Source organism: Sminthopsis crassicaudata, chromosome 6, assembly GCF_048593235.1.
Source record: "Sminthopsis crassicaudata isolate SCR6 chromosome 6, ASM4859323v1, whole genome shotgun sequence".
Classification (NCBI taxonomy): domain Eukaryota; kingdom Metazoa; phylum Chordata; class Mammalia; order Dasyuromorphia; family Dasyuridae; genus Sminthopsis; species Sminthopsis crassicaudata.
In genome coordinates this window covers 254,722,599-254,749,974 of record NC_133622.1, presented here as the reverse complement: position 1 = coordinate 254,749,974, position 27,376 = coordinate 254,722,599, and the positions used below count along the sequence as shown (strand labels likewise).

Sequence of the window (27,376 nt, the reverse complement as noted above, 5' to 3'; positions counted from 1 at the left end):
GGGTTCCCATCAGGAATCTAGTTCCTCCTTTTAGCCCAAATCCTGGATGGGGCTCGGGACTCCGGGCGGCTGCCTCGAGGCTCATCCCCTGAGAGGCCGCAGCCCGAGTCTCCCCGGCCCGGGAGGGTAGTTGTCGGTCGGTCAGGCTTTACCACCTTTGCAGACTGTCCCGGGTTCAGAGAGCGAAGGGCAGAAAAGAAACGCTCCGCTCCTGTTGTAGAACTCAGGATTTAGGACCCGACAAGCGCTCGGAGACCCCCTACCCCACCCTGTCCCCTCATCTGACGTGGAACAAGGCGGAAGCCCAAGTTAGAACTGACCTTCATTTTCCACTTTGGAATAGTAGCGCGTGAGGGCTCTTCTGCCCTTCTGGCGCCTGGAAATAATGTGAACTTATCAAGACTTAACGGTTTGGAGGTTTTTCAGGGCCTTTTATCTGCCCCCATGTACTGGGTAGTCTGGTACAAGGGCTAGAATGATGGACTTGGCATTGGGCTCAGATACTAGCAGGGTGACCTAGGAAAGTCATTTCAACTGGATGCTGATGGGGAAGCCCAGCACTGGGGGATGGGAAAGCCTGGCCCTGGGGGGATGGGGAAGCCCAGCCCTGGAGGTGTTGGGGAATCTCAGCCCTGGGGGATGGGGAATCAGCCCTGGGGGGATGGGGAATCAGCCCTGGGGGGATGGGGAATCAGCCCTGGGGGGATGGGGAAGCCCAGCCCTGGGGGGATGGGGAATCTCAGCCCTGGGGGATGGGGAATCAGCCCTGGGGGGATGGGGAATCAGCCCTGGGGGGTGGGGAAGCCCAGCCCTGGGGGGATGGGGATGCCCAGCCCTGGGGGTGTTGGGGAATCTCAGCTCCTTCAGGATACCCTTAGGGGACTCTCCGGTCAATTGTCCCAATTCACTCGTAAGCTTCCTAACTGTAGGAGTCTTATTCAGCGACAAAGCCGTGGCCATCGCGGGGCAGGGATGTTGGGACGCTGGGAAAGTTGGACCGCAAACAAGACCGAGTGCCCGATCGATGCTTTCCCACTGTGTTCTGGAGAAGACTTTGGGGAGTCCCTCAGCCAGCAAAGAGATCCAATTAGTCAGTCCTAAGGGAATTAGCTCAGGCTATGGACTGGAAGGCAAAGATTGAAGCTGAAGCTGAACCACTTCGGCCACATGAGAAGATGGGACTTAATTGGGAACGACCTGTTGTTGGGAAAGAGGAAAAGCAGAAAGGAAAGGGGGGGCAGAAGTTGAGGAGAGAGCGTGGCAGGGAAACGAGGAGCGGGAGCTCGGATAGGCTTTGGGAGCCGAGGAGGAGGGCCTGGCCGCGTCAGATGTTACTACTGCTCGGGGATGGGACCAGAGAACTCTGGCTTCAACTAATGTCCTGGCGGACGCGAGCCGGCCCTGGGACCCGTCAATCCTTTAAAACCTCAGTTCCTCATCCGTAAACTGAAGCTAAAACCTGGAGCACCGGCCACCGGAGCACTCTGAGACTCAGCTGTGATACCAACGTAAAGCTCTTGGCAAATGACAAAGAGCGCCATGCTGCCCTTGTTGTGGCGGCTGTTACAGAAAGCCATTCCCGCCTCATGGAGAGCGGGTAGAAATGGTCCTGAGACGAGCCGACGGTGACCCTTTTCTCCTGGGCTGACTCTTCTGTGGCCGCGTGCGGGCAGACGTAGGGACCCCTTTTTGTAGAAGCTTTTTGGCTGTTCCAATAGACTTTTTTTTTTTTTTTTTTGGAAGCTGGGGTTAAGTGACTTGCCCAGGGTCACACAGCCAGGAAGCCTGAGTGTCTGAGACCAGATTTGAACTCTGGTCCTCCTGAATTCAGGGCTGGTGCTCTCTCCACTGCGCCCCCTGGCTGCCCCTCCAATAGACTTGTGATGGAGAGAGCCATCTACAGCTCGGGAGGGCGTCCCCGGGGACTGACTGTGGTCACACCTAGTATTTTCACCTTTTTGTCGCTCGTTTGGTTGCTTTCTTTTCTTTCTCACTTTTTCCCTTTTTGATCTGATTTTTCTTGCCCAGCACGATGGAAATGGAAATCTGGTATGGCAGAATTGCACGTTTAACATATACTGGATTATTGTCTAGGGGAAGGGATGGGGAAGGGAAGGAGAAAAATTTGGAATACAAGGTTCTGTGAGAGTAAATGTAGAAAACTATTTTTGTGTGTATTTTGAAAAGAAAAAGATTTTGTTAAAAAAAGGTTTTTTGACTAAAAAGATGTGAGATTGGAACCCCTGGAAATAACTTGGGGACCATGGCTAGCGCGGGCCGGATGCTGGGGTGGCGACTATCTCTCGGCTGGAACTCTTGCACTGGTCAGATGATCGGGACACCTTTACCAAGCACCCCCCATGTGCCACATACTGTGCCAGAGCATTAGGGGAAAGACTAGCGACGGTCCCTGCTCCCAGCAGCTCCGTCTGTTGGGGAGAATAACGTGAAAATGACTGTACAAGAAAGCTATGGAGAGAGTAAATGAGAGAGAATCAACGGAGGGGGATCAGGAGGCCAGGGAAGTCAGAAGAGATTTGAGGAGGGGGAGTGTTCCAGGAATGGGGTTCAGCCAAGAGCGGGGGGGGGGGGCCAGCTCTGTGGATTGGCCAGGAGATGGGTGGCCCGGAACCAAAGAGCACATGCTGGTGGGGGGGAGGTGGGAGAAGGCTAGAAAGGGCTGAGGTTCCCGTGCCTCCTGGTGTTTGATCCTGGAGGTTAGAGGGAGTCGTGAGAGTTTATTGGATAGGGATTGGGGGAGCCTTGTGCTTCGGGGAGATCACTTCCATGGCTGAATGGAGAAGGGACTGGAGTGGAGAGAGGCTTGCAGGCGATGGTCCAGGCCTGAGGTTCTGAGAACTGTACAAGGCCAGCAGAAATGGCAGAGAACAGACCTATGAGGAGACATTTCTGAGGTAAAATCAATGACTTGGAGGGTGATTAGACGTGAGAGATGAGAGAATGGGCAAACAAGAAGGAAACCTGGGTTTCTAGCCTGGGGAGCTGGGAGGAGGGCGGTCCCCTCCGGAGCAATAGGAAGTTTGGAAGGAGGAGGATTGGCAAAGGACAGTGGGAAGTTTGATAGGCTTTCAGGTCATCCTTTCAAGGCGTTTACTTGGGTAGTTGGAGAAGGAGATTGAAGCCAGCAGAGAGCTCACGGCCAGGCAAAGAGAGAGTCCTCCCTGAGAGGGGAGCCGCATTCATGTGAGGGGAGATCACCAAGGGAAATGTCTGAAATGAGAGAAAAGTGATAACCACCGTTAGTGGGCAGGAGGGGAAGGACTTGAGAGTTGCAGCAGCATCTGGGAGAGCCGAGAAGAGGGGGGTCCTGACAAATGGCCTCGGGGCGCGGGTTCTCAGATAAGAAGCTGGAGGAGGGGGGATCGTGGGAGATTTGAGAAAGAACGTAAAAGTTTGGAAGAATCACCGGGGAGTTCATTGGGAGCTAGAACAAGACTAAAGTGCAGTGTTGAGATTATGGAGCGTCCATTTGTAATGGTGACAGTCTGTGGGACATCATGACGTCCTTCAACCCCATTTTATTGCATGTGAATGGGAACAAAGGCTGTGGTGGATGGGAGACGCAGGGCCAAGGCTCGGCAGCCACAACCCTGGTAGGTTAAGGGGGCAAAGATGCCAGAAAAGGGTCAGTGCAAAGCTGAACTGAGTCACCAAAGGTCCAGATAGGGTCCCATCATTTCCAGGAGATCCACCCCACACGCTGAGCCCGGCAGCAATAGACCCATTCTCCCCAGGCTACCATCTTTTCTGATCCCATACATAACATCCTTGACTCCATTTCTTCTGTGGAATATTCTTGTGTTTATTATTTTATTTTGTGTACATAGTAGGTCTCAATGAATTAATTTTGAATTGAAATATTTTTAAATCTGCCCTTAGGTTAGCAAAGGATTGGTGATCCAAGTATTTCATTTAATCATCTCTAGCTGTTAAATGGAGTGTCAGAAATGCCTAAAGAGCACAAACCATAATATTTCAGTAAAAAGCTAAGTAGAGGCTAATTAGGTGGAAACAGAATCGAGGACACTACGTCTTAACGATACTGTCCTTTGAAAGAGATTTTTTCCTCAAAAACCGTTCCTCGTTTCATGAGAAGCATCTCAACAGAGATGTGTGGGTATGGCCCGGGGGGATACAAATACCTCCATAAAACTGGGAATTTACCAGCAAAACGTGGGAAATTCATTTTTCTCCCAAATCCCCGACCTGGGGACTTGAGTTCTTCAACTCACAGATAGCTGGGAAACCTTGGCTGTCCCATCCTCCCCCCTCCCCAAAAGGAGGCCCCTACCTTCTGCCTCGAGCACTTTCTTTGCTGGTCACCCTCCCAGTTGCCACACTGTCCTTCAAAGAGAATCCGGAGAGCCTCGTGTGCCATGAGGCAAGAGGCCTTCCACCACTGTGATCTCCTCGATTCTCAGAGCCTTGGCTAATTTTGTCATTTGTTCAAGCATTGAAGTGCCTGCTGTATGCTAAGCACTGGCAAGCTACCTTAAGCTTCTCAGTAAAGTTTCCTGTGGAAAATTCCTCACTCCCCTTACTAGAAATAGTGCGTAAGGCAGAGAAAAGACCCTCCAAATCTGCAGGCGTTCAGTCCCTCATCTCTTGTCCAAGTAAAATGGAATCATCCGGGGTTATTTTCCAGAATTTTGCTTTCTTTCGTGGGCTATTTTAATCAGTGATAAACTGAAGTTTATCATACAATCTGCCACTTTTTTCACAAGTAGAAATAAACTGAGATTGAATTTTCAGGTGTGCATACCTCCCTGTGTTTTATTACCTTTAAAAATGAATGCGTGTCCTATTTGTAGACTTTCAGAGAGATAAAAGACCCGAGGGAGACCCAAGTCCTCTCCTCTCCTATTACTGACCTTTCCTGAGCACTTTAAAATGGGGGAAACCCTTCACCTCTGCTGCTTCACTTCTTACAGCACAGTGGGTTCTCCAGGTGTGGTGATTATCTCCGTCTTTTGCTAAGGAAGCGGCTCAGGGCATTTCCCAGGGCCATCTGCAGGGGATTTCACAAGAGCCGAGCTCTTCCTTCCTCCCAGTGACTCCTCTGAGTGATGACCCAGGGAGGAGTCCCACAAAAGGGAAGGGACACCCAAGCATCAGAGTTGGGAGCACAGCTCGGTCGATGGCTCCCAGCCCAGTGTCGTGCTGAACTATTATGGATAAGGCATCTGTTTGACAGAGGCTTGGTAGGGGAAGGGAGCTGATGGGGGCACCGGCCCATTTCTGGCCATTATCACTGTATTTGTCATATGTCACCAAACAAATAATGTCTGTAAAACCTCTGACTGCTGCAGAAATCGCGCTTATTCTAATTATTGTTAGGAGGTAAGCACTTTGAGGGCAGGGCTGGTTTGGAGCCGTGATGGTCTAACTGGATCATAAAGTGAAGAGTAAAAGGAGCCAGCTTGTGAGGGACTCTCAGTGACCTCTATGATCCTGGAGGTTTTAGGGAGCCACTGGAGGTCACGGAGCAGAGACTGAGATGATCTTAGAAAAGCCGTCCTGCCAGCCGAGTGCCGAGTGGACTGAAGGCTACTGAGGCCGAAAGCAGAGCTTCCCTAGGGCAGGAACGTGAGGGGCACAGGCACAGCGTCCAGCCCTGCTGCCCGGAGCCCTGCCCCACGTACCTGCCTTTTATTCCAAGCTGTATAAAGCCCTCTTGTCTTTTGCTCCTCAAAGACAGGGCCTGGCTCCTATGGCAGGTGCTGAATAAATGTTCTTGAGAGAGTAATTATCCTCCCAATTTTGTAGGTTAGATACCTGAAGTTCAGGGAGATGAGAGGATTTATTTATGGTCATCAATTAGCAATTATCAGAGGCCAGATTTGAACCGGGGACTTCCTGGCTCTGAATCTAGCCCCCTCCCCTCGGGGCAGGAGCTCCAAACCTCCAGGGCAGGGCCTTTGCCTTACTTGGTTCTTTTTCTCTCCTCCTGCCTTCCTTCTCTCTTTTATCCATCTTTTCTTCCCTCCCTCCTCTCTTCCCCAGCACCTCTACCTTGGGGCTGAGAGGTGAGTGCTGATTGGGTTCCCCACTGGTATCATCAGCTCTCCGTGGCTACCGAGCTTTGCCCTGAGGTCAGAGGGTGTCTGTCCCCAGCCCCACTTTGTGCAGCATGTGAGCAGACAGAGCTAGGGGTCCCCACCCCCACGTGTACTCCTGGGAGGCTGGAACCCTTGACCCTGGCCCTGAAAGCTTCTGCATCGGAGAACACAGTCTCCCAATCGGTGGAGGCCCTGAATAGTTCCCTAGGTAACCAGCACACAGCCACCAAATTGAGCCTTAAGCAAAAAGGGGAGCGAGTAATAATAATAATTAATAACAAAGCCCTCGGTACTCCAGCAGCTGAGTGCTGCCGGATGACTCAACAGTACAGAGAGTGAGGAGGGCCTGGCCCAGATGTTCTCCCAGGTTTCTTCAGCCTGAATGGTGGATGGCTAATGAGGACCGGTGGGAGAGGGAAGATCCACGGGGCATCGTGCCCCTGTTGGAAAGCGGCAGCAGGCCTGAAGAAGCGCTCTGTTTTACAGGATGGGGGTGCCCTGGCCGGGGCATCTGCCCTGCCCTTCCCCTAGCTGTAGGTAGGAAGACAGAGAAGGCAGAAAACAAATGAGTGAACACAACAAAGACACCTTGAGGATAGCCCTGGAGGAGGGGGAATCGCTGACGGGGGCTCGGAGTCACAAAAGGCTTTGGGAAGAGGTGGATGCTCTTGAAATATATCTGAGTCTAGGATTCCAGGTGGGGGAGGGGATTCCAAGCAGAGGGGAAAGCCTGTGGGCGATGGAGCCTGCTTGAGTGGGAAGGGCCGCTCGACTGGACGTGGAGCGTATGAGGGCCAGTCACGTGGACGCGGTCCACAGACTTCAGTTGGACCAGATCGTGAAAGCCTTTAGATTCCAAAAGAAGGGTGGATTTCATTGAGAAGCAATAGGGAGCTGTTGAGGTTTCTTGATTTTGGGAAAGACTTGTTAGATCTGTGCTTTTGGGCTCTCTGGTGAGAGCGGAAGGAGGTGGGAGCCTATACCACCCACTCACCCCGGGCATCTAGAGCTTTCTCAGGCCAACATCCGGCCCTGTCTTCTGACAGTTTCTAGAGCCCCCTTAGCCCTGAGCTCTGCTGTCCCCCATGGAGAGATCCTGGAGGCTCTGGGGGGGTCCTTTTAGCCTCCTGGGCTCAGGCAGCCTCCCCCTGACCCTCAGCTGTGGTTTTTCCAGATGGAAAATGTTCTAACTTGGCGTTCTGTGTCTGTTGGGTGGACGTTGAGGCTGTGACTGCTGGGGGGCTTCGGAGGCTGAGGGCACAGCCACGTGCTGGTCATCCCCCAAATAACCCCCGGGGCTCAGAGGAGCTGACGTTCTGCTCTCTTCTGAGCCAGGGAAACCGTCCGGGGCTTTTTTCCCCAGTTTGGGAGCACTGCTGTTGTCTTTCTTGTGGGTCTGGGAAGGAATGACCTTAATGTGAAGCATCAGCATGGCCCTGAGTGCCCAAGTCTTGGCCAGTCTTCTGGGTCAGGCCGGTCCTCTGGGTCAGGCTAGTCCTCTGGGTCAAGTTGTTCCTCCGGGTCAGGCTAGTCCTCTGGGTCAAGTTGTTCCTCCGGGTCAAGCCAGTCCTCTGGGTCAAGTTGTTCCTCCAGGCCAGGCCGGTCCTCCGGGTCAGGCTGGTCCTCCAGGTCTGGTTGGACCTGTCCAAGTTGCATTTGCTTTGGCCATGATAAAGCTTCCTAAAAATGATTTTTCTTTCTCTCCGTCTGCACAGAGACTCGCACTGACCGCACCAAGAAGCTCTTCCGACACTACACGGTGGGCTCCTATGACAGCTTCGACGCCTCAAGGTGAGATGGATTTCTTTTTGCTCCCAGGATGTCGGGGGCCCAGTTCCTTCGCGCAGCTGGTCTGAGGAGATGCGTGTTTGGGTGGGGATCTTCCTGCTGCTCTTGTGTCTCTCAGAGCGCTCCTGATAACGTGGGGCCCGGATGTGGGAGCGGAGGTTCTGAGCCCTGGCTGCCCCTCAGGTTTGGGGGCTGGGTTTGCAGGAGCCCGGCGGCCCCAGACCAGGAGCCTTCCCAGAGGAGAAAAGGGAGAAAACTGGGCCAGATGGCGGCAGGAGGCCATGCTTTACCCCGGGTCCATAAAGCTTCTCTTCCAAGGTGTGGATGGAAACTCCGTCCTCCCGAGAACCAGCTTCATGCTGCTTTACACTCCCTTTCACCCACGTGGCCCACAGGGCCATGGCAGGGCTGGCTTTGCAGCCAGTCTCCCGGGGCTGCCCTTCGGACTGAAGGCCTGCCCTCGGGCCTCTGTTCAAGCTGGCACGGGAAAGCCGTGGGCATGGGGGAAGGGCTGGAGCTCTCTTGGGAGGCAGAAGCCTGGTTTGGGAATTCTCCTCCTCCTCGGTGGGACAGGCGTTTGGCGGGGGCACTCGTCTTGACGACTTGTCCGGAGTCCATCGTGGTGTCCGTAAAGCTGGGATGTGTCCGTTGGGTGAACAAGGAGGCTGCGCCGGGTGAGAAGGGCGACGTCCGGGTTCCAGGCCATATCTCTCATTGTGTCCAATTATCCATTGTTATATTAATGCATGTAATGTTATATAATAATTAAGCAGTCAGTCCTTGGCCTTTGGGATCCTCCTGTGAACCTTGATCCTAGTAGGGGAGCAGGGAGGGTACGGAGCCCGGTTCTCCGCCCTGCGGTCCCAGCCAGCGCTTAGTCTGTTGTTGGTACAGAAGAGATCCCACCTAGTCACCGAACGTATGGTATTACGTGGCTGGGAAGAATAGGGAGCGAGGGAGGACGGGAAGGGAACAGCCGTCTATTGAGCACCCACTGGGTGGCAGGCACTGTGCTCAACGCTTTACAGTATCTCATTGGGAAGCAGATCAGGGGATGGGATAGGGGCAGAGAGTTTGCTTGATCCACTGTAGGTAAAGCGTGTGGCCACAGGCAACGTGGTTCCCGGGACGTGGGACCCGGGAGGAGACTCCGCCCACGCCGAACCCAGCTCCAGTTCCCACTTCACTATAGCTTGCTAAGCAGCAATGCGAGCTCCGCCGCCGTCACGGCTCGGAGGAAGCCGGCGCGGTCCCTTTTGCTGCCCACCGCCAACCCCCGCGGTGGGTGACATAATTCTTGCTCTCTGCCACGGCCCTCTTACAGAGGCAGGGGCTGAGATTTCCTTCTGGTAAAGCCTGAGATCATGTTCTGGCTGGACACTTTGGGGAATTTGACTCTGCTCCGAGGACTTGAGGTTTAGGAAGCGAAGTGCCCGTCGTCATCTGGACAGTGATAAAGCTTCCAGGTCAGGAAACCTTGAGGATACACAGAGAGGCAAAAACAGTCCCTGCCCTGGAGAAGCTTATGTTCCAAGAAGAGAAGACGAAACACAAAGGGAGGACGGGAAATGGGAGAGGGGGTTGGCAGGGAGAGGCAGGCAGTAGGCCAGAGTCCTGGCCCTCGGAGGGTACGGCCCAGTCAGAGGTAGGGCGGAGATGGGATTATGGGCTAAAGGAGCACGCAGTCACGTGGTTATCAGCAGAGGCATCTCTGGTCCCCAGCCCCGCTCCCGGGCAGCCTTCCAGAAGCACGGCCAGCAGGAAGGTCGGACCCATGAGCTTCCTGGCCACGTGCAGATTAGTAGCCCCTGGGATTTTCTGCTCTAAAGTCTGTACAAAACCATCCAAGCTTTTCAGTTGCTGTGAAGACTCTTCCGTAAGTGTGTTGGCCTCCAGAGCAGGGGGAAGAGCAGGAGTGAGAATCCCTCCTTGCTTCTAATTTAAGGTAAAATCAATAGTTCTCTGGGTGTTGTGAAGAATGGAAGGAAAAAAAGCGAGTCCTGGTTAAATATTTACCATTAGGCCTGAATTGGCAGGGGCGGTTATTGATTCATCAAGGTCTGTGTGAGGGTTAAAAGAAATGGGAGGCCCGCTTTTGTTCCCCAGAGTCCTGAACGCTCACAAGAGAAGGAGCCCCTCCTCTGGAGGAGCCGTCCTGTTCCCTGATGTAACAGGGGCAAAGGAAGGTAGACGGGGCAAGGTTGGGGGAAGGTTAGGAGGGCACTTGGGCAGGAAGGAAATGTTGCTCAGTGACTGGGGACAGATCTCTCTGGGGCAGGACCCGAAGTGGCAGCTGCCCATAGCACCTGGCTACAGTGGGCACTGGGAGACTGGCAGATGAGGGCAGAGACCGGGGCCCTGCCCACAGTTTTATTTAGAGAACACCTAGTGGGAAGGGGGCCGGCCTGCTGAAGGAACGCTCCCTCGCTGTTCCTCGACTCCTTGCTCCCGGACTCAGGCATGAAGACACCCAGTGTTCCAGAGAGTGGGTGCCTTTCTCTCAGTCACCGAACTGCAGCCAGGGTCCAGCCTTCCCTGGCTATCTGGGTCACCCTCGACCCCTCAGAGTTCTGTAGCCTCAGGACGGAGGGACTTACAAATAACTCTGATCAACAACAGTTGGCCTGCATAAAGAGTAAGGGAAAGAGCCTTGTTTGGAGAGCAGAAAGCCGAGCTTCAGAGCCTGCCCGAGTCACAGTAAGCGGATCTCTTCATTTCTCTGGGTCCCGTTAAGTGTCTGTAATAGCTAATAATAGTTCCCATTTCTGTAGCTCAAACTACATACCAGCCCCAGTGCTGAGCACTTTACTCTCTTCTGGTCATCACAAAAGCCCATTAGGAATACACTAAATTATCCCAATTTTACAGATCTGGAAACTGAGACAAGCAGAGTAAAGCATCACATAGCCAGTAAGTATCCGAGGCTGGATTTCTGAGCTCGCTCGCTCCAGCTCCATCCAGTGCTGTGTGTTAGGTACCGGCCAGGCTCTGGGAATAAAAGGAAGAAAGGAAATTATCCTTGTTCCAAGAAACTTACATTTCTATTAGGAACGAGGGGGCACAGTAGCTACAAGTAAACAAAGTCATTTTTTCAAATGAGTACCTGGTTGGGGTGAGAATGAGGAAGGCATCAGGAAAGGTCTTGGGGAGCGGGGAAATACCTGAGCCGAGCTTCAGAGGAACCAGGGCATCCTGTGAGACAGTGATGAGGCGGGAAGGCAAGACACAGAAGGTCCCTTTTGACAAGCAGCCAACAGGCCAGTTGGACTAGCAGAGAGTGATTGAGGGAGGAGAATATGTGAGACGGGAAAGGCAGGTCCAGGCCGTACTGGGAGCCATCTTCAGAGCCAGGCTGAGGATTTTGTTTTTATTCTACAGCAGTAGGGAGCCTTAGAATGTTTTTGAGGAAGAGTATGACCTTAGGAAGATTGTTTTTGTGAGCTGTGTGTGAGATGATTCCTTGGAATGGAGGAGCTGGAGGCAGGAAGACCAATTAAGGCATCGTAAGAGTCCAGATGAGCAGTAACAAAGGCCCCCCTGAATGACAGTGGAGGTAAGGGATGTTCTACATTTGCTAAGGCCATACTTCCTTATGGGAAGGCTGTTTTTAGCACCATGGGATGGTAGGAAAAAGGAGTCTGATTTGAGTCAGAGAACTGAATGTGAATCGTGCCCCTCCACTCTGTAATTGCAGTACCTTGGACAGTTCACTGCCTATTCCTAGGCCTAGTAGCCTGTGATATCTTAGATCTAGAAGGGAAGGAGCCTTCAGGAGGGTGTAGTCCACCCTCCTCCCTTTAGGAACCAAGAAGCCCAGAGTCCGTGACTGTAAGCCCCATTGAATGGGGGGATCGAGGGCCAGTGTTTTAACCATTATACCCCCCACATCTCTCCTCTCCTCTCCACATCTCCGGCTCTAGATCCAGTTTTCCTGTGAAGCAAAGAGAGAATTTCTGGTAAGGGTTAACCCTGGCTGCCTAGACCTGCACCTATGTGACACCTCCCCCCAAAACCCATATTTCCAGGCTTGGCTTTCTCCAGGTTGACTTTGTCTTGTTGATGTTGCCTCCGTTGATTTAATACCACTCATTTCTCTAGTGTTTTTGCCCTTTATGAAAAGAAATGGAAAATGTGTGTGATTCCCTCGATTCCTTCTAATTGCCTAAGCCAGCCTTTCTCCCCCCAAAATAAGGTTATAAGGGAGTCAGTGAGGGGATGAGAAGGCGGTTTATCAAGGAGTGCTTCGTGGCAATGCATGGGCAGCAAAAGCAAGGCTCAAGGAGCCACCTGGGTGCCCACTTACCGGACAGCTGGAACTGCCTGTTGCCTCAAGTGCGAGTCACTGGGCTCAGCCTGCACCGAAGCCTAGAAGGACTCTCGAATCCCTTCCATTGAGCTACTGAGTGATCCTGGGCAAATCTTTCTGTGCCTGTCCAGCTTAGGAAGATTATCCCTCGCTCTTGTAGGGTCCTGGGATTTATTGATGGGGGGATGAGCAAAACAGGCAGCCTGGAGTTCCTGGGCCCCCAGGACGGGCTTTGTTGAGTCATGCCCTCAGAGGGAGCTGGCATGTGAGGCTAACCCGGGCATCTGGGTCTCAACGAAGGAGCATCATGAGCATCATGAGAACAACATGGCAAGGGCTAGGACTTTCCTTCTCTTTATCCCTTCTGTTCTTGGTGACGTGTTTTGGTCTGGGGAGAAGGGGATGCTGTGCTGAGTGATGAGGGTATCTGGGAAGGCTCCTTTCGCTCTCCCTTTGAGCAGCGTTCCCTCCACCAAGGGACCCTGAGAAGGTTTGGGTTGGTTTTTTCCCAAATATGTTGACAAAGTCTGAAGCACATCAGCGAGCCATGGAGACTCGGGTCTTGTGTCACTTGTGAGGCAAGAGCTTCAGCCTGAGGCCCAGTGAGCGGAGACCTGGCAGAGTCCTGAGAAATGCCCTAGTTCATCCATCCTGCCCTGTTCTAATTGCACAAATCTGAGCACCAGGAGCCACGGCACTTTCCCAAGATTCAAAGCTCCATCTTCTCCATCCCAAAGCACTGCTCTTTCTGCTTCCTTCTTAGAATAATCTGTTACGACTTGCTAGGAGAATCGGGTCATACATTTAGAGGCAAAAATGACTTTCAAGGTCACTGAGTCCAATGAGGAAATTGAGGCTGAGAAAAGTTAAGTGAGGTATCTGGGATCACGCAGCTATTGTGTCTGAGGTTGGAATTAAAACTAGGTATTCCCACCTCCAAGAAGAGTCGGGCAAAGGGGTTTTTCAGGCTTTAGAAAACCAGGGTGAGAAGACCTAGGACCCTCCTGATCCAAAGGAAAGAGGCCTGGACCACCGCGGGAGTCCTTTCTCCTCTCTGGACCTCAGTTTCTCAATCTGTAAAATTAAGGAGCTACATTAGCTGGTCTCTGAGCTCCCTTCTGACTTTAGGAGTAAGATCCCACGATTCCCTGACCCTAAAATTGTCAGTTTTTGTAAGAATCCTTGTACTCCCTATTGTTTGTAGGGGTTCATAATCTTGGTTTAGCACAGAACCTGGCACATAGTAAGAGCATAATAAGTGCTTCTTTCCTCCCTTTCTCTTGTTCCTTCTCTCCCTTCCTTCTTCCCTTCTTCCCTCCTTCTCTTTCCTTCTTTCCACTTTTTGTCCTTCCTTCCCTTCCTTTCTCCCTCTCTCCTTTTCTCTCTTTCCTTCTTTCCCTTCCTCCCCCCCCCCCATGGAGGCCTGAGGGCTCCATCCCTGAGGGCCGCTTGTTAGCTGAGAGACCCTGGACCAGCCACTTGCTCCTCTGGCTGTGCAGTTTTCTCCTCCGGGACAGGCAGGAGGAGGGTCACGGGGCCTGACGTTGCTGTGAGGGGCGGCCGCGCGGCCTGGGAGCCCCGGACTGACCCTGTCAGGGCCCAGTGACCGCTGGGCTCCCCCTGCTCCGCTTGTTGTGTCGAGCCGCCTTAGGGGTCACAGCTGAGATTCCGCCCCCAGGATGGAGACGGGGAGTCCCCGGGAGAGTCACGATCCGGGCGGATGAAGACCCCACTGGTCCGCATCATCTCTCAGAGGAGGAAGAGGGAGAGCAGCTTCCCTCCCTCCCTCCCTCCCTCTCGCAGGTGAAGCTGGGGGGCTCATGGAGGAGTCACTCTGCTCCTAGCCCTCGATCCACCAGGACGCCACCTTGTGGCCCTCCCTGTTCCTTACATGAGGTCTGACCTGGGCTCTCTGCAGATCCTGCTGTGGACCGGAGCGGCTCTGCCCCCTGGGCTACAGCACACAGCCCTGCACCCCTGAGAGCGCCCTTAAAAGGGTGCACAATGCCAAGGCTGCCGGCGTTGCCAAGCTAAGCGTCCCAGCCCGTCCCCTCCTTTCTCCTGCTTCAGAATGATGGGCGACCTGCCAGCCTCAGCCCCCTCCCCCCGGTTTGAGGCTCCGCACTGTCCGCCTCGCAGCCCAGGCACAACGTGATTTTCTGCAGGGAAGCGTCGGGAAGGTGCCGTGCCCGCCCCGCGTGAGGGAAGCAGGGATGTCACCGTTTCACGGCGCGGCCGAGGAGGAAGCAGGCCCGGCGTTCCTGAGTAACCGGGCGTCTCACGGGCAGCGGGCGGCGCTTTTATTTGTTGGAGGGATTCTAGGGCCCCAAGCAGCCGACCTCTCCTGGGAACGATCAGCAAACGCGGGAGCTGGAGGAGCCGCGAGCCGGTGTCCTTCCCCGCCATTTACAGGCGAGGGACGCCCAGAAGGGTCCTCCAGCTGCCGAGGGTCGTGGGCGCATTTGGCTGGGATCCCTTCTGCCCCTTACATGGTCTCCCGGGTCTGCCGGCGGCTCTGCCCTGCCCGGAGACCGCAGAGGTTCCCGGTGACGCCAGGAGAAAGCCCAAGCCTTCAGCCTCTCGTCTCGCCTCCATTTGCACTCTGGTCAAATTCTTCCCCTGGGGATCTGAGTCCACCATAGCCGCTGGCGCCTCCCAAATGTGCCCCAGAGCCTGCTCCGAGCGGCCCGGCCCGGCCTGCCCTTGACTGAGTGACAGAATCAGTCGGCCCAACGTCTCTGGACCAACCGAATGTAACGAGCCCGAATTCGCGTTTAGGGAGAAGGGGAGGGCTCGGGCCCTCGAGTGAAGGCAGATGGAGACGCGGGAGAGATTGGGGCTGGAAGGGAATCGGCGGCCCGCCTGAAGTGCAGCTTCCCAGCATCGGTCCGGCCGCTGACGGCCCGGCAGCTCGGAGGAGACGCGCCGCAGACCGGACTCGGCGCTGGGGAGCTCAGTGCGGCTCCTCAGACGGATCTGAGCCTAAGAGGGGCCGGCACTGGCCGCCAGACGCCAGCAGAGGGCTCCACGCGCCAAAAAGGAGCTCCCTAAGGACTCTGCGGAGGAGGAGGGAGAGAAACCCCAAGCAGAGCTCCGTCCTGCTGACCCGGGTTGTGCATCGGCGCGTGGGCCCACTAGGCCCGAGCCAGCTTCCTCCTGCATGAGGGGGGCGCGTGGGCCCCGTGCCCCAGGCCGAGCGACAGTTCTACAGCACCCGCTCTCATTCCTACATTTTGGTACGTTGTTGCTCTCCCGCCACATCCGGCTCCTCGCGGCCCCTTGGGGACATAAATACTGGTTTGCCGTTTCTTTCTCCAGCTCATTTGACAGATGAGGAAACTGAGGCAAACAGGGCGAAGGGACTTGCCGGGGTCTGGGGCCGGATTGAATTCAAGATGTGGCTGCTCCGTCCATTGCGCCTCCCAGAGCCCCCAGCTCGGTAAACGCTGATCTCTCAAAGCTGAGTCATTCCGGCTGGCTACTTATTCAGCCAAGCCATGGAAAGGAAAGTGTCCCGTGGACGTCAGGGCCATCTGAGTAGTGAAAATCGCTGACCAGAGTGCAGAGGCAGAGCTGAAGTGAGGAGCGGCCAGGGAACGTCCCTAAAAGCTCCACATCCTGGAGGTTGTCTGTACCTGCCCGGGGGCGTTTCTGGGTCTTCCATGATGGAGCCTCGCTTTGACTGCCCCCCTCCCACATCCTCCATCATGTGGTTACAAGTCCTGACTCCGCCGTCTCCCAGCATCTCTCGCTTCCCTGCCTCCAGCGCTCTCCCCACTGTCCCCATCTTCCTGCCAGCCCCTTCTTACACCCATCTGGACTCCGAGATCATCTCCCACTCTTTCTGATCGCTCTTCCGTAAGCCACCAGAAGCGTCCCTTTTAGGTACTGATTGGGACTTGTCATTCCTCTGCGTCAGTGGCCTCCCAAGGAGAGTTTTCCGCATGGCATCCGGGCCCTCTAAACTTTCCATGATCACCGCCTCCACCTGAATTCCAGTCAGCAGTGTTCCTGGATTCTTGCCCCTTTTGGACTTTGCTCCTGTGTAACAGGAGCCCAGTGACAAAGCATTAGTTAAGGATGTCACTCTCCTACGCCTTAAACCCCAGTGGGCCCTTGTCACCTCTAGGATAAAACAGGAAGTCTTCTGCTTGTCTTGTATGGCCCTTACCCTCATCCTTTCCAGCGTTGCTCTACATTTCTCCTTTTTCCTCATTTGACTGATTAAGTGATCGCGATCTGGGAGATTTGTTGGGACACTGAGAGGCTCTTTAGCAGGATGTACCAGAGGCACGGTTAGGTCAGGCAGCTAGGTGGAACAGCAGGTAGAACACGGGCTTTGGGACTGAGCAAGTTGTGTTCTTGCTTGGTAATCATCCAGACATCCAGATTTACGGCTGGCATTTCCTTCTTTCCATTTGCCTCAGTTCTTCATCTGGAAAATGAGCTGGAGAAGGAAACACTCCAGGGTATTTGCCCAGAAAACCCCACCTGGGGTCATGAAGAATAGAACACAATTAAATCAACTGAACAAATTAAAGTCAAGACTTGAACTTGTATTTTCCTGACTCGGAAACTAGCTCCCTATTCACTGCATTCATAGTAACGTTGTTGTTGTTGTTGTTGTTGTTGTGATATCAGCTAAGTCTCTTCTAGCTCCAAATGCTATAGTTAGGCTGGATCAGTAGCTTCTGATGGGTAAATACACTATGATTTCATGTTAGTCAGGGCCTCTATAACAAGACCTACTCAAGAAATTACTCCAAACCTGGGGAAGTTTGTGGATCCCTTGGTGGGAAAGGACTTCTTTGGGTGGCCCTCTTAGAGCAGGAGCATTAGCCCACCTGGCCTCCCTCCACTTTCCTGCGGTCCTTTATGTGTGGGGCAGTTCTGCCCATTAGAACAGAAGCTCGTTGAAGACAGGGGTGATCTTGTTTACTTTTTTATTCGCCTTGTGTGGTGGAGTGTGTGTGCAAAATCAGTGCTCCGCGGAGCTCTGCAGGCCCCCGGCTGGGCAGCTCGGCTCTCCGGGCTCGGAAATGTCCCATTTGGAGCAATCCTTTCTACCACTACTGACCAAAGTGTTCCCTTACAGAGCTTCAGCTAACGAGACAGACCCAGAAATTAGTGAAGTTCTTTCAGGATGCCGGAAAGAACAGTGGCTGGTCTCTGACTTAATGATGCTCTGATTCGGACAAGTCCCACCCCCTCCCTACCCTCAGTCCCCCCTCTAGGCTGTCCTTGGGGTCCCTGTGACCCCCCCATCCACAAGGGCGTCAGATGAGGAGCCTCACGTCGCCCGACCAGCTTTGACATTCTGGGGAGCCCTTCTGCTGCGCCTGTGCTCACTCGCGTCTGTCATTCAGAGAGAAGGAAATGTCAGCCGTAAACGGGCTTCATTTGGACGTCTGGCTGATAACGGAGTGAGCGCCAGCTCCAAGGCACGTCCGGATCATTTGGAAGATAATTCAGAGTTGTTTTAAGCCATTTCAGAAGTAGGGAATTTGCCGAAGTTACAGATAAAATCAGAAGCCTTTCTTGTGTGTGACTTAAGTGACTTCTGTGTCTTCTTCTATCTTCGGGTTCTCTCAGTACCATTCCCCTGTCCCAACTCTCAAACCCAGTTTAATGAGCACAAAAGAAGGCATTTGGGGGCAGGATCGAGCTGCAGAAATCACGGCTCAAAAGTGATGCTCTGGGATGTTGCTGCAGCCTCCATGTCCCCTCCCTGAGTGGGAAGTGCTCCAGTGTCTGCAGTCGTGGTCAGCCAGTGAATCAGGCTCGTTCGTTCATCGGGGTGGGGGGCTCCCCTGAGCCTTTGCACGCTTCCCTCCTGCTCTGTTGTGTAACTCCAAAGGGTTCGACTGGCCTGTCTAAATTACCTATCTCTTCTTGGAATTGGCCCATTTTAAAGCCAGTCCATAGCAGTTTTTTCCCTGGGGGGGGGGCGGCATAGGAGAGCTCAGTCCTTCTCCGGGTTTATGGAACCAGCTGGACACCCCAGGCCAACTGGCCCCTCTGCTTCTCACCCAGCCCTTCCCCCCACCTCCTGTGCCCCCCCTTCCAGGCCAGGAAGGTCCTTTTTCCTGAGGTCTCTTCCTTCATGACCCATGTCGGGCCCCCGCTTCTGCCTGGAGCCTCTTCTGCGCCTCTTTCCCCTCCCCCCACCTCTAAGGCCTTCTCTCCCAGACTATGAATGAATGATCAGGGTGCTACGGGAGCCACGATTGTCGAGGGAGAGGCCCGGTGTCCCAGGTAGGGAGGGGGCAGCCTCCTGGCCTCTGCCCTGGTCAGAGCACATCTGGGGGGCTCAGGTCTGTGCCTGGGAGAAGCAGGTCAATAAGCCGAGGGCAGCCACCTTGGGGAAGGGTCTCAAGACTGTGCCATCGAAGGACTGACCCAAAGAACCGGTGGTATGTCACCTGGAGAAGGAAAACTTAGGGGAAATCCGCTGCCTTTGCTTTTTATTTATTCAGAGTGCTGCCAAGTTCCTCAGAAGGTCGAGACTTTTCCCGCACGGCCCCCAAGGGCAGAATCAGTAGCACCGGGATTGGGCTTGCAGAGGCTGTCCCAGTGTGGAAGGGGCTGCTTGGAGCAGGCAGACTCCACGCCCCTGCAGGAATAGATGGGAGTCTTGAGGAGATGCTTCTGAGGGCCTGGAGGGTTGGGTCTAGAAACCTAGGATTGTCTATATTATGAGGCTCCCCCAAAGGACCTCAAGTGCCGAGACCGGCCCAGGGCCCTGAAAGCCCCAGCCAGACCCGTGTTCCCGAGGAGAACGTCGCCGGGATGGCCTGAAGGTTGTAAAAGGCTGTTTCCTCTTTATGTGATCCTGGCACCGCGGGCTGGCAGACTGTGCCCAACGCTGATGCCGTCGGCCAGAGCTGCCGCTCGGTCCTATTTCTTCCCTCACTTCCCATTTCTCTTCAGACGCTTGGCTCCTCATTAATCATTCCTGGCAGATGGGCCAACCCTGGGCCTGGGCCGCATGGAGGAAATCTGCTTTCTTCAGAGACTGGACTCCCATTTCCCTTCACCTTTTACCAGCTGGATTACCCAGGAAAATCCCTTTGGTGTCTCAGCCTCAGTTGCATTGATTGCAGAATGGGGAAATAACACTTAGCTGCTTGGGGGAGGAGGTTGACCCTGAGGGTTCCTTCAATGGTCCTGTGCTCCTCCTAAGATCCCCTGCTGTGTGTTAAAGGGCCGCGGGACACCCTGAGCTGGATGTCAGCTCCATGTGCCTTTACCTTTCCTTTTCCCAGCGCCCTTTTTCTTACCCAGCCTGAATCATTGAATGGGTGTTGCCTTAAACTGCCTCCTGTTAAAGAACTCAGCTTAAAAAGGCCACGGCCTCCCACTGCCTCCCACTGCCTCCAGGCCTCCTCCAGATCTGGCCACTGGGCCCAGATGGTCCTAGAGGTCCTGCCCTCCCCAAATCCAATCCATTTGCTGCCACAGCCATCGCGTCCCTGCTTCCAGAGGCAAACAGACGTCCTCCACAACACCTCCCTGTGATACTCACCTGTACGCCCCTGAGACGGAAGCTCAGAGAGGAAGTGGATCCCAAGGCATTGAGTCCAAACTGTGTCTGCAGGAATTCTCAGGGTCCCCAGCAACCAGGCATTTGGCTGTAGCTTGAACACTCCCTGTGATGGGGAGCTCATCCCCCTTCTGAACTGGGGGACCTTCTTTGATGGCCTCCAGCCTCTGCCCGTCTGCTTCTAGTCCTGCCACAGGAGGGGCTCAGAACCGAGCCCTTCAGATACCCGAGAACAGAGACTGTGTCCGGCGTTTGGTCTCCTGCCTCGGCGGTTTCCCTTCGCTGGGCTCTGACTTTCTCCTTTGTGCTGAAGCTCGAGGCCCCTCTTTAAATGCGGACCGCACTGTCCATAACTACTTCCTGAACAAAACTAATTCTGACAGACGGGCTCGGCCCTTTGGCAACAGCGTCCCAATCGCGGTCCCTTGGTGACACCGGTTTGGGAGCATCGCCCTTGGCAATAAATACTCTTGGTTGTGAGGGGACCCTCTAAGCTCTCGATGGGATGGGATAGTCTCCCCCAGCCTCAGGATGGGACTAGAGCCCCCCTTCCCAGCCCTAAGAAGCAGAGAAGCAGACCCCCTCCCCCAAACAGAGAACAGCCATCTCTGGCTGCCAGATGGGCTTCTTTTGGGTCGTTCAGAACCTTGCTCTGCTTTTTTGTTGTTCCCCATTCTCTGTGATTTCAAATGCTGGGAGCTCAAGACAATTTTTTTTTATTGGGGGGGGCAGAATGTTAAGGGATGATCCATAGTTTTTGCAGTCCAGGGTTACTGAAGTGGTGCATTATGGGTAGCTAATTTCCTCAGAAGATAGAAGTCAATTTTGAGAGATTCATCTTCCTCCTCCTTTACTGTGATGATACCCAGGGAGGGCCCGGCTTCCTTCTCATCCAATTAGTTTCTGGGTGGAGAATCTCAGCACCCTGTGACTCCGGGTGCTGGTATTTCTGTCTCAGACGGAAGTTGTTGGGGCATTGGCCAGGGAGCTGGGCTGAGCTTCTCTTTTTACCAGTTCCCTGCAGTGATGAATGACCCTCTCCAACGTGCGCCCATTGTCTCGCTCTACCTGTTTACTCTGCTGCTTCCACGGGCAGACATTGCAGGAGGGGCCAAGAGGTCGCCTGCAAGAGAGAAAATGCGTTTCTGCAAAGCCCGTAACCGCGTCACTGCTGGCAGGGGGGGGGAAAGGCTTGGACCACCCCACTGGCCCATGCCTGGTCTCTCGGAAGCCGAGGTGTCCAGGAAAAGGAGACACTTTGTCAGAAGTCCGACATGCTCTTGGGCTTCCTGTCACCTCATTATTTTAATTCCAATCAGGAGAGCCAGGGAAGATGTTTTCTAATCTAACTCTGGGAAGAGATTTGCATATTGTATGGGGGCCTGACATCAGCCGGAGCACTTGTGGCAGAAAGGGAAAATGATTTAAACATAAAGGATCTTATCGGGAAGCTTATTGTGAGGATGATTATTAGGTAAACTTTGTGGCTGCCTTTGTCTTCAAAGCCCAGTCATTTCTAATTCCTAATCCTGCCGACCATGATTCTCAGCAACAGAGAAAAACATCCAAGTGGCAGGCGTCATAAATCCAAACGCGAGCTAGCAACAGCCACCAAAAATCAGCCAAATGACTCCTGAGAGAAAAGCAGATCGAAACAAGTGACCTTCCACCTCCCAGCCATCCTTGGGACTTGTGCGGAAAATGGTGAAAATGTGCATTTGGGGCGGGGGAACGTGTGGGAAGCCAGACACAGTCACTTTCAGTAGGTCTATGAATGGGTCCAATCGTTCCAGAAAACATTGGGGGTTTCCATTAGAGAAGTCATCAAATCATGATTTCTGGAAACACTGGAAATAGGGATGTATATGCCCCAAGTAGTTAGTCCAAAAGAAGAATGGGGGATTCTGGAAGTAATGGTCCCCCCTCATTGGAACTCTTCAAAGATACCAAGTAACCACTGGGGAAGAGTAGTGCAGTGGATATTTTGGGGAGGCATGATTTGTACTTGGTGGCTCTCAGGGTCCTTTTCAAGCCTAGGATTCTCCCATTCCGAACAAGTCCCATCTGTATGAAAATGTAGACTTGCTTTTTAGTTAAAATTAGGAAGGAAGAGAGGTGCTTTTGGATTGAGGAATGGCTAAACAGCGTTATATGAACATAACAGGACACAAGTTTGCCATCAGAAAGGAAACAAAATGATGCAGAGCAAAGTAAACTGGGAGAGCAAAAAACATAAAGGAAAGAAGCCTAGATGGAGCTCGAAGTCTAGTGGTGCAGGGAGCAGTTGTGGCTTGGGAGCACAGCTCATGAAATGGGTTTCCCAGCTCTTAGGTGAGGCAGGATCAACTCTAGATGGGTAAGGGGCAGATATTTTCAAGGATGTTGATTTTTATTGATTATTATTTATTTTATTGATTATTTTTTGCTTAACTGATTATAAGAAGGGTTTTCTTATTGGGATTGTTGGACCATTAGGAAATAACTAGAAAATATACATATACATATATATATATATATATATATATATATATATATATATATATAATGTATATAGAATTAGATACATTCTACATATTATAGAACTAGAATATGTATAGAATAGAATATATAAAAATCAATAAGACATTTTAAAAGAGACCTCAGTAAAAGCGACCAAGCAAATAATTCCACCTGACCCAGCTAGACAAGCTATCCCAAATTTCCCAGCTCTTCTTGGAATGGTTGCCCATGACAGTTGGTCACTTGTGTTGGGATATTCGACATTTTTACCAATTGATTAGGATTGCACTGAATTGAAGTCCTGGCCCTGCCATGAACTCCCTCTGTCACTTTGGGGAATTCTTTTGCCTTTTCTGGGGCCCAACTTTATATGGTGAAAGAGTCAAAGCAGATGATATACTCTTTTTTAAAAGTCCATATTACATGAATCACCTTCAGGTTCTGTCCTAGCCATGCTTTTTTTTTTTAAATTATTTTTTTAAATTTTATAATTATAATTTTTTTGACAGTATATATGCATGAGTAATTTTTTTTTACAACATTAGCCCTTGTATTCATTTTTCCAAATTATCCCCTCCCTCCCTTTACTCCCTCCCCTCGATGACAGGCAATCCCAAACATTTTACATGTGTTACAGTATAACCTAGATACAATATATGTGTGTAAATACCATTTTCTTGTTGCACGTTAAGTATTGGATTCCGAAGGTATAAGTAACCTGGGTAGATAGACAGTAGTGCTAACACTTTACATTCACTTCCCAGTGTTCCTTCTCTGGGTGTAGTTGTTTCTGTCCATCATTGATCAGCTGGAAGTGAGTTGGATCTTCTTTATGTTGAAGATTTCCACTTCCATCAGAATACATCTTCATACAGCATTGAAGTGTACAGCGATCTTCTGGTTCTGTTCATTTCACTCAGCATCAGTTGATGTAAGTCTCTCCAAGCCTCTCTGTATTCCTCCTGCTGGTCATTTCTTACAGAGCAATAATATTCCATAAGCTTCATATACCACAATTTACCCAACCATTCTCCAATGGATGGACATCCATTCATCTTCCAGTTTCTAGCTACAACAAAAAGAGCTGCCACAAACATTTTGGCACATACAGGTCCCTTTCCCCTCCTCAGTATTTCTTTGGGATATAAGCCCAGTAGCAGCAATGCTGGATCAAAGGGTATGCACAGTTTGATCACTTTTTGGGCATAGTTCCAAATTGCTCTCCAGAGTGGCTGGATTCTTTCACAACTCCACCAACAATGTATCAGTGTCTCAGGTTTCCCACATCCCCTCCAACATTCATCATTATTTGTTCCTGTCATCTTAGCCAATCTGACAGGTGTGTAGTGGTATCTCAGAGTGGTCTTAATTTGCATTTCTCTGATCAGTAGTGATTTGGAACACTCTTTCATATGAGTGGATATAATTTCAATTTCATCATCTGAGAATTGTCTGTTCATATCCTTTGACCATTTATCAATTGGAGAATGGTTTGATTTCTTGTAAATTAGGGTCAGTTCTCTATATATTTTGGAAATGAGACCTTTGTCAGAACCTTTACTTTTAAAAATATTTTCCCAATTTGTTACTTCCCTTCTAATTTTGTTTGCATTAGTTTTGTTTGTACAGTTTTAGTTTGATGTAATAAAAATCTTCTATTTTGTGATCAGTAATGATCTCTAGTTCTCCTCTGGTCATAAATTCCTTCCTCCTCCACAGGTCTGAGAGGTAGACTATGCTCTGTTCCTCTGGTCTATTTATGATCTCATTCTTTATGCCTAAATCATGGACCCATTTTGATCTTATCTTGGTATATGGTGTTAAATGTGGATCCATATCTAATTTCTGCCATACTAATTTTTCCAGTTTTCCCAACAGTTTTTTTCAAATAATGAATTTTTATCCCAAATGTTGGTACCTTTGGGTTTGTCAAAGATTAGATTGCTATAGAGGTACCCTTTTTTGTCCTTTGTACCTAATCTGTTCCACTGATCGACTGGTCTATTTCTTAGCCAATACCAAATGGTTTTGGTGACTGCTGCTATATAATATAGCTTTAGATCAGGTACACTTAGACCACCTTCATCTGACTTTTTTTTCATTAGTTCCCTTGAAATTCTCAACTTTTTATTCTTCCATATGAATTTTGTTGTTATTTTTTCTAGGTTATTAAACTAGTTTCTTGGGAGTCTGATTAGTATAGCACTAAATAAATAGATTAGTTTGGGGATTATTATCATCTTTATTATATTTGCTCAGTCTATCCAAGAGCACTGAATGTCTTTCCAAGTATTTAAATCTGACTTTATTTTTGTGGCAAGTGTTTCATAATTTTGCTCATATAATTCCTGACTTTTCTTTGGTAGATGGATTCCCAAATATTTTCTACTCTCAACATTTGTTTGGAATGGAATTTCTCTTTGGATCTCTTGCTGTTGCATTTTGTTGGTGATGTATAAAAATGCTGAAGATTTATATGGATTTATTTTGTATCCAGCAACTTGCTAAAGTTGTGAATTATTTCTAATAACTTTTTATTAGAATCTCTGGGGTTTTCTAAGTATACCATCATGTCATATGCAAAGAGTGACAGTTTGATTTCCTCATTACCTACTCTTATTCCATTAATCTCTTTCTCAACTCTTATTGCCAAGGCTAGCGTTTCTAGTACTATATTGAATAGTAATGGTGATAGTGAGCAAACTTGTTTCACTCCTGATCTTACTGGGAAAGGTTCCAGTTTATCTCCATTACATATTATGTTTACTGACAGTCATAAATATATGCTCCTGATTATTCTAAGGAATAGTCCATTTATTCCTATACTCTCAACTGTTTTTAGTAGGAATGGATATTGGATTTTATCAAATGCTTTTTCTGCATCTATTGAGATGATCATAGGGTTTTTATTAATTTGATTATTAATATGGTCAATTATACTAATAGTTTTCCTAATATTAAGCCAGCCCTGCATTCCTGGTATAAATCCTACTTGATCATAGTGTATTATCCTGGGCATAATTTTCTGAAGTCTTTTTGCTAATATCTTATGTAAGATTTTAGCATCAATATTCATTAAGGAAATTGGTCTATAGTTTTCTTTCTCAGTTTTCGATCTACCTGGTTTAGGTATCAGTACCATGTCTGTGTCATAGAAGGAATTTGGTAGGGCTCCTTTATCCCCTATTTTTTCCAAATAGTTTATATAGCATTGGGGGTAATTGTTCTTTAAATGTTTGTAGAATTCACATGTAAATCCATCTGGTCCTGGGGATTTTTTCCTGTGGAGTTGATTAATAGCTTGTTCTATTTCTTTTTCTGAAATGGGACTATTTAAGCAGTTTACCTCCTCCTCTGTTAATCTAGGAAGCCTATATTTTTGGAGGAAGTCATCCATTTCACTTAAGTTATCAAATTTATTGGCATAAAGTTGGGCAAAGTGTCCTAGCCATGCTTGAGGAAAAGCCATAACCAGATTTCGGGGATACTGTCGTAAAATCCATTGGGAGTAGAAAGCTCCCCTTGCAGTCAGGATGGCCTGAGTACCAAGTTCAAATTCTGCCACCCAGCAGCCATTTAATGCATGGACCAAACCCCGAACCTCTTGGTGCTCCAGGCTCTGTGGCTATCCACTGAAGAGAAGGTACTGGCCTGGACTGAGAGCTCCCAAAACTCATGGATGTGCCAGTCCAGTTTTAAATGATGGGACCAGGGTGGGGGAGATGGTAATGATGAAATTACTTATTAAATTAAGTTTTTAAAAAGATAAAGTACTGTGAGCAAGCTGAAAGAGGATAATTAGAGAACAAGAACATGTTGAATTACTAATAATTTCCAGGCACAATTTCAAAAAGAAGGATCCCGATATGTTAGATAAGAAGAAATAGCAAAACAGGAACAGAGCGATCACTGCACTGCTGAACTCCACTCCCAATACACCTGTGGTACCTGAAGAGAAGTTGTCAGAGTAGACAAACCAACTGCTGGACATTCGCTGGTTGGGTGACTCTGGGCAAGTCACTTCACCCCATTTGCCTGTTTCCTAATTTGTAAAAAAAAAAAAATAGAGAAAGAAATGGCGAACACTCTGGTGCCTTTGCCAAGAAAGCTCTAAGTGGCTTCGTGGAGAGTCAGATATGGCTGAAAACAAGTGAGTAATAATAATATATACTCTAGCTGCCGCCCTAAAGAGAAGCATCAGGGTAGATGTGTCAGCTGTTGTCGGGGATCAGAGGAGCTGGCCCAGAGAGGGGCCAGGGCACAACAAGACTTGCCAATTTTGACCCAACATTAGGAAGACTTTGCCATGAGAGCTGTCCAAAGGGACAAGAAGCTGCCCAGGAGGCAGATCAGCTAGCTGCTGGTCAGGGATGTTTGAGAGGGGATTCTTACTAAATTGTGGGGGGACCTCAGTGACTCTGAGGGCCCTCCCTACAGCCAGCCCAAAGATGCCCACTGTGGCCGGAGGATGGGGTCAAATAGTGGACATCATGCATCTTGAAGGCCGGAGTTAGTCAGAGGCTCATCTTCAAGCCATTGGGAGATGGGAAGCCAGTGAGCAGCTCAGTGGGCGCAGGCAGCCAGTCAAGGATCAATAAGTCAGCATTTATCATGTGTGCCAGACGCTGTGCCAGGCACCGGGGACCCAAAAACAAAGTCAAAGGTCTCCTTCCCTCAAAGACCTTGCAGTTCAGTGGCAAAGACAACAGTCCTAGAGCTGAGTATCTAAGAGCCCATCTGAACCAGAGAGGCCGGTGGGGGGAGCCCTCCTCCAGAAGGTGATGCTTAAGCCAAGTCCTGGAGGGCCGGGGAAGAGGGAAGAGAAAGGGCCGTTCAGTAACGGGCTCGAGGTGAGCCACGGAGTTTACTGGACAAGGAACAAAAAGGATCCCGATGGCTGGACTGTGGAGGGTACAGAGGAGAACCAAGAGGCTGGGGGAGAACCGGGGTGATGAGCTTTTTCGCCAAACGGGGATTTCTACCTGACCTTTCAGGTTTGCAGGGAGCCATTTGGGTTCCTTGAGTCGCGGAGTGGTTGGTTCTGGGCAGTTTACTTGGGAGAGACGCATAGGTTTTCAGGGATGGAAAGGACCTTAAAGATCTTCAAGTCTAACTTCCCCAACAGATGAGCAAAACGAGGCTTAGAGAAGGACTGGTCCA

At 50.8% G+C, this 27,376-nt stretch overlaps 1 protein-coding gene across 3 annotated transcripts in view; it reads left to right on the top strand.

Moving 5' to 3' along the window:
* Positions 1–27,376, top strand: part of SHANK2 (SH3 and multiple ankyrin repeat domains 2) — a 534,119-nt gene that overhangs the window by 299,247 nt on the left and 207,496 nt on the right. For all 3 annotated transcript variants that reach the window (XM_074275360.1, XM_074275361.1, XM_074275362.1), the window contains one exon: positions 7,796–7,871. In XM_074275360.1, the coding sequence (XP_074131461.1) occupies positions 7,796–7,871 (76 nt within the window). The remainder of the gene's footprint in view (positions 1–7,795; positions 7,872–27,376) is intronic.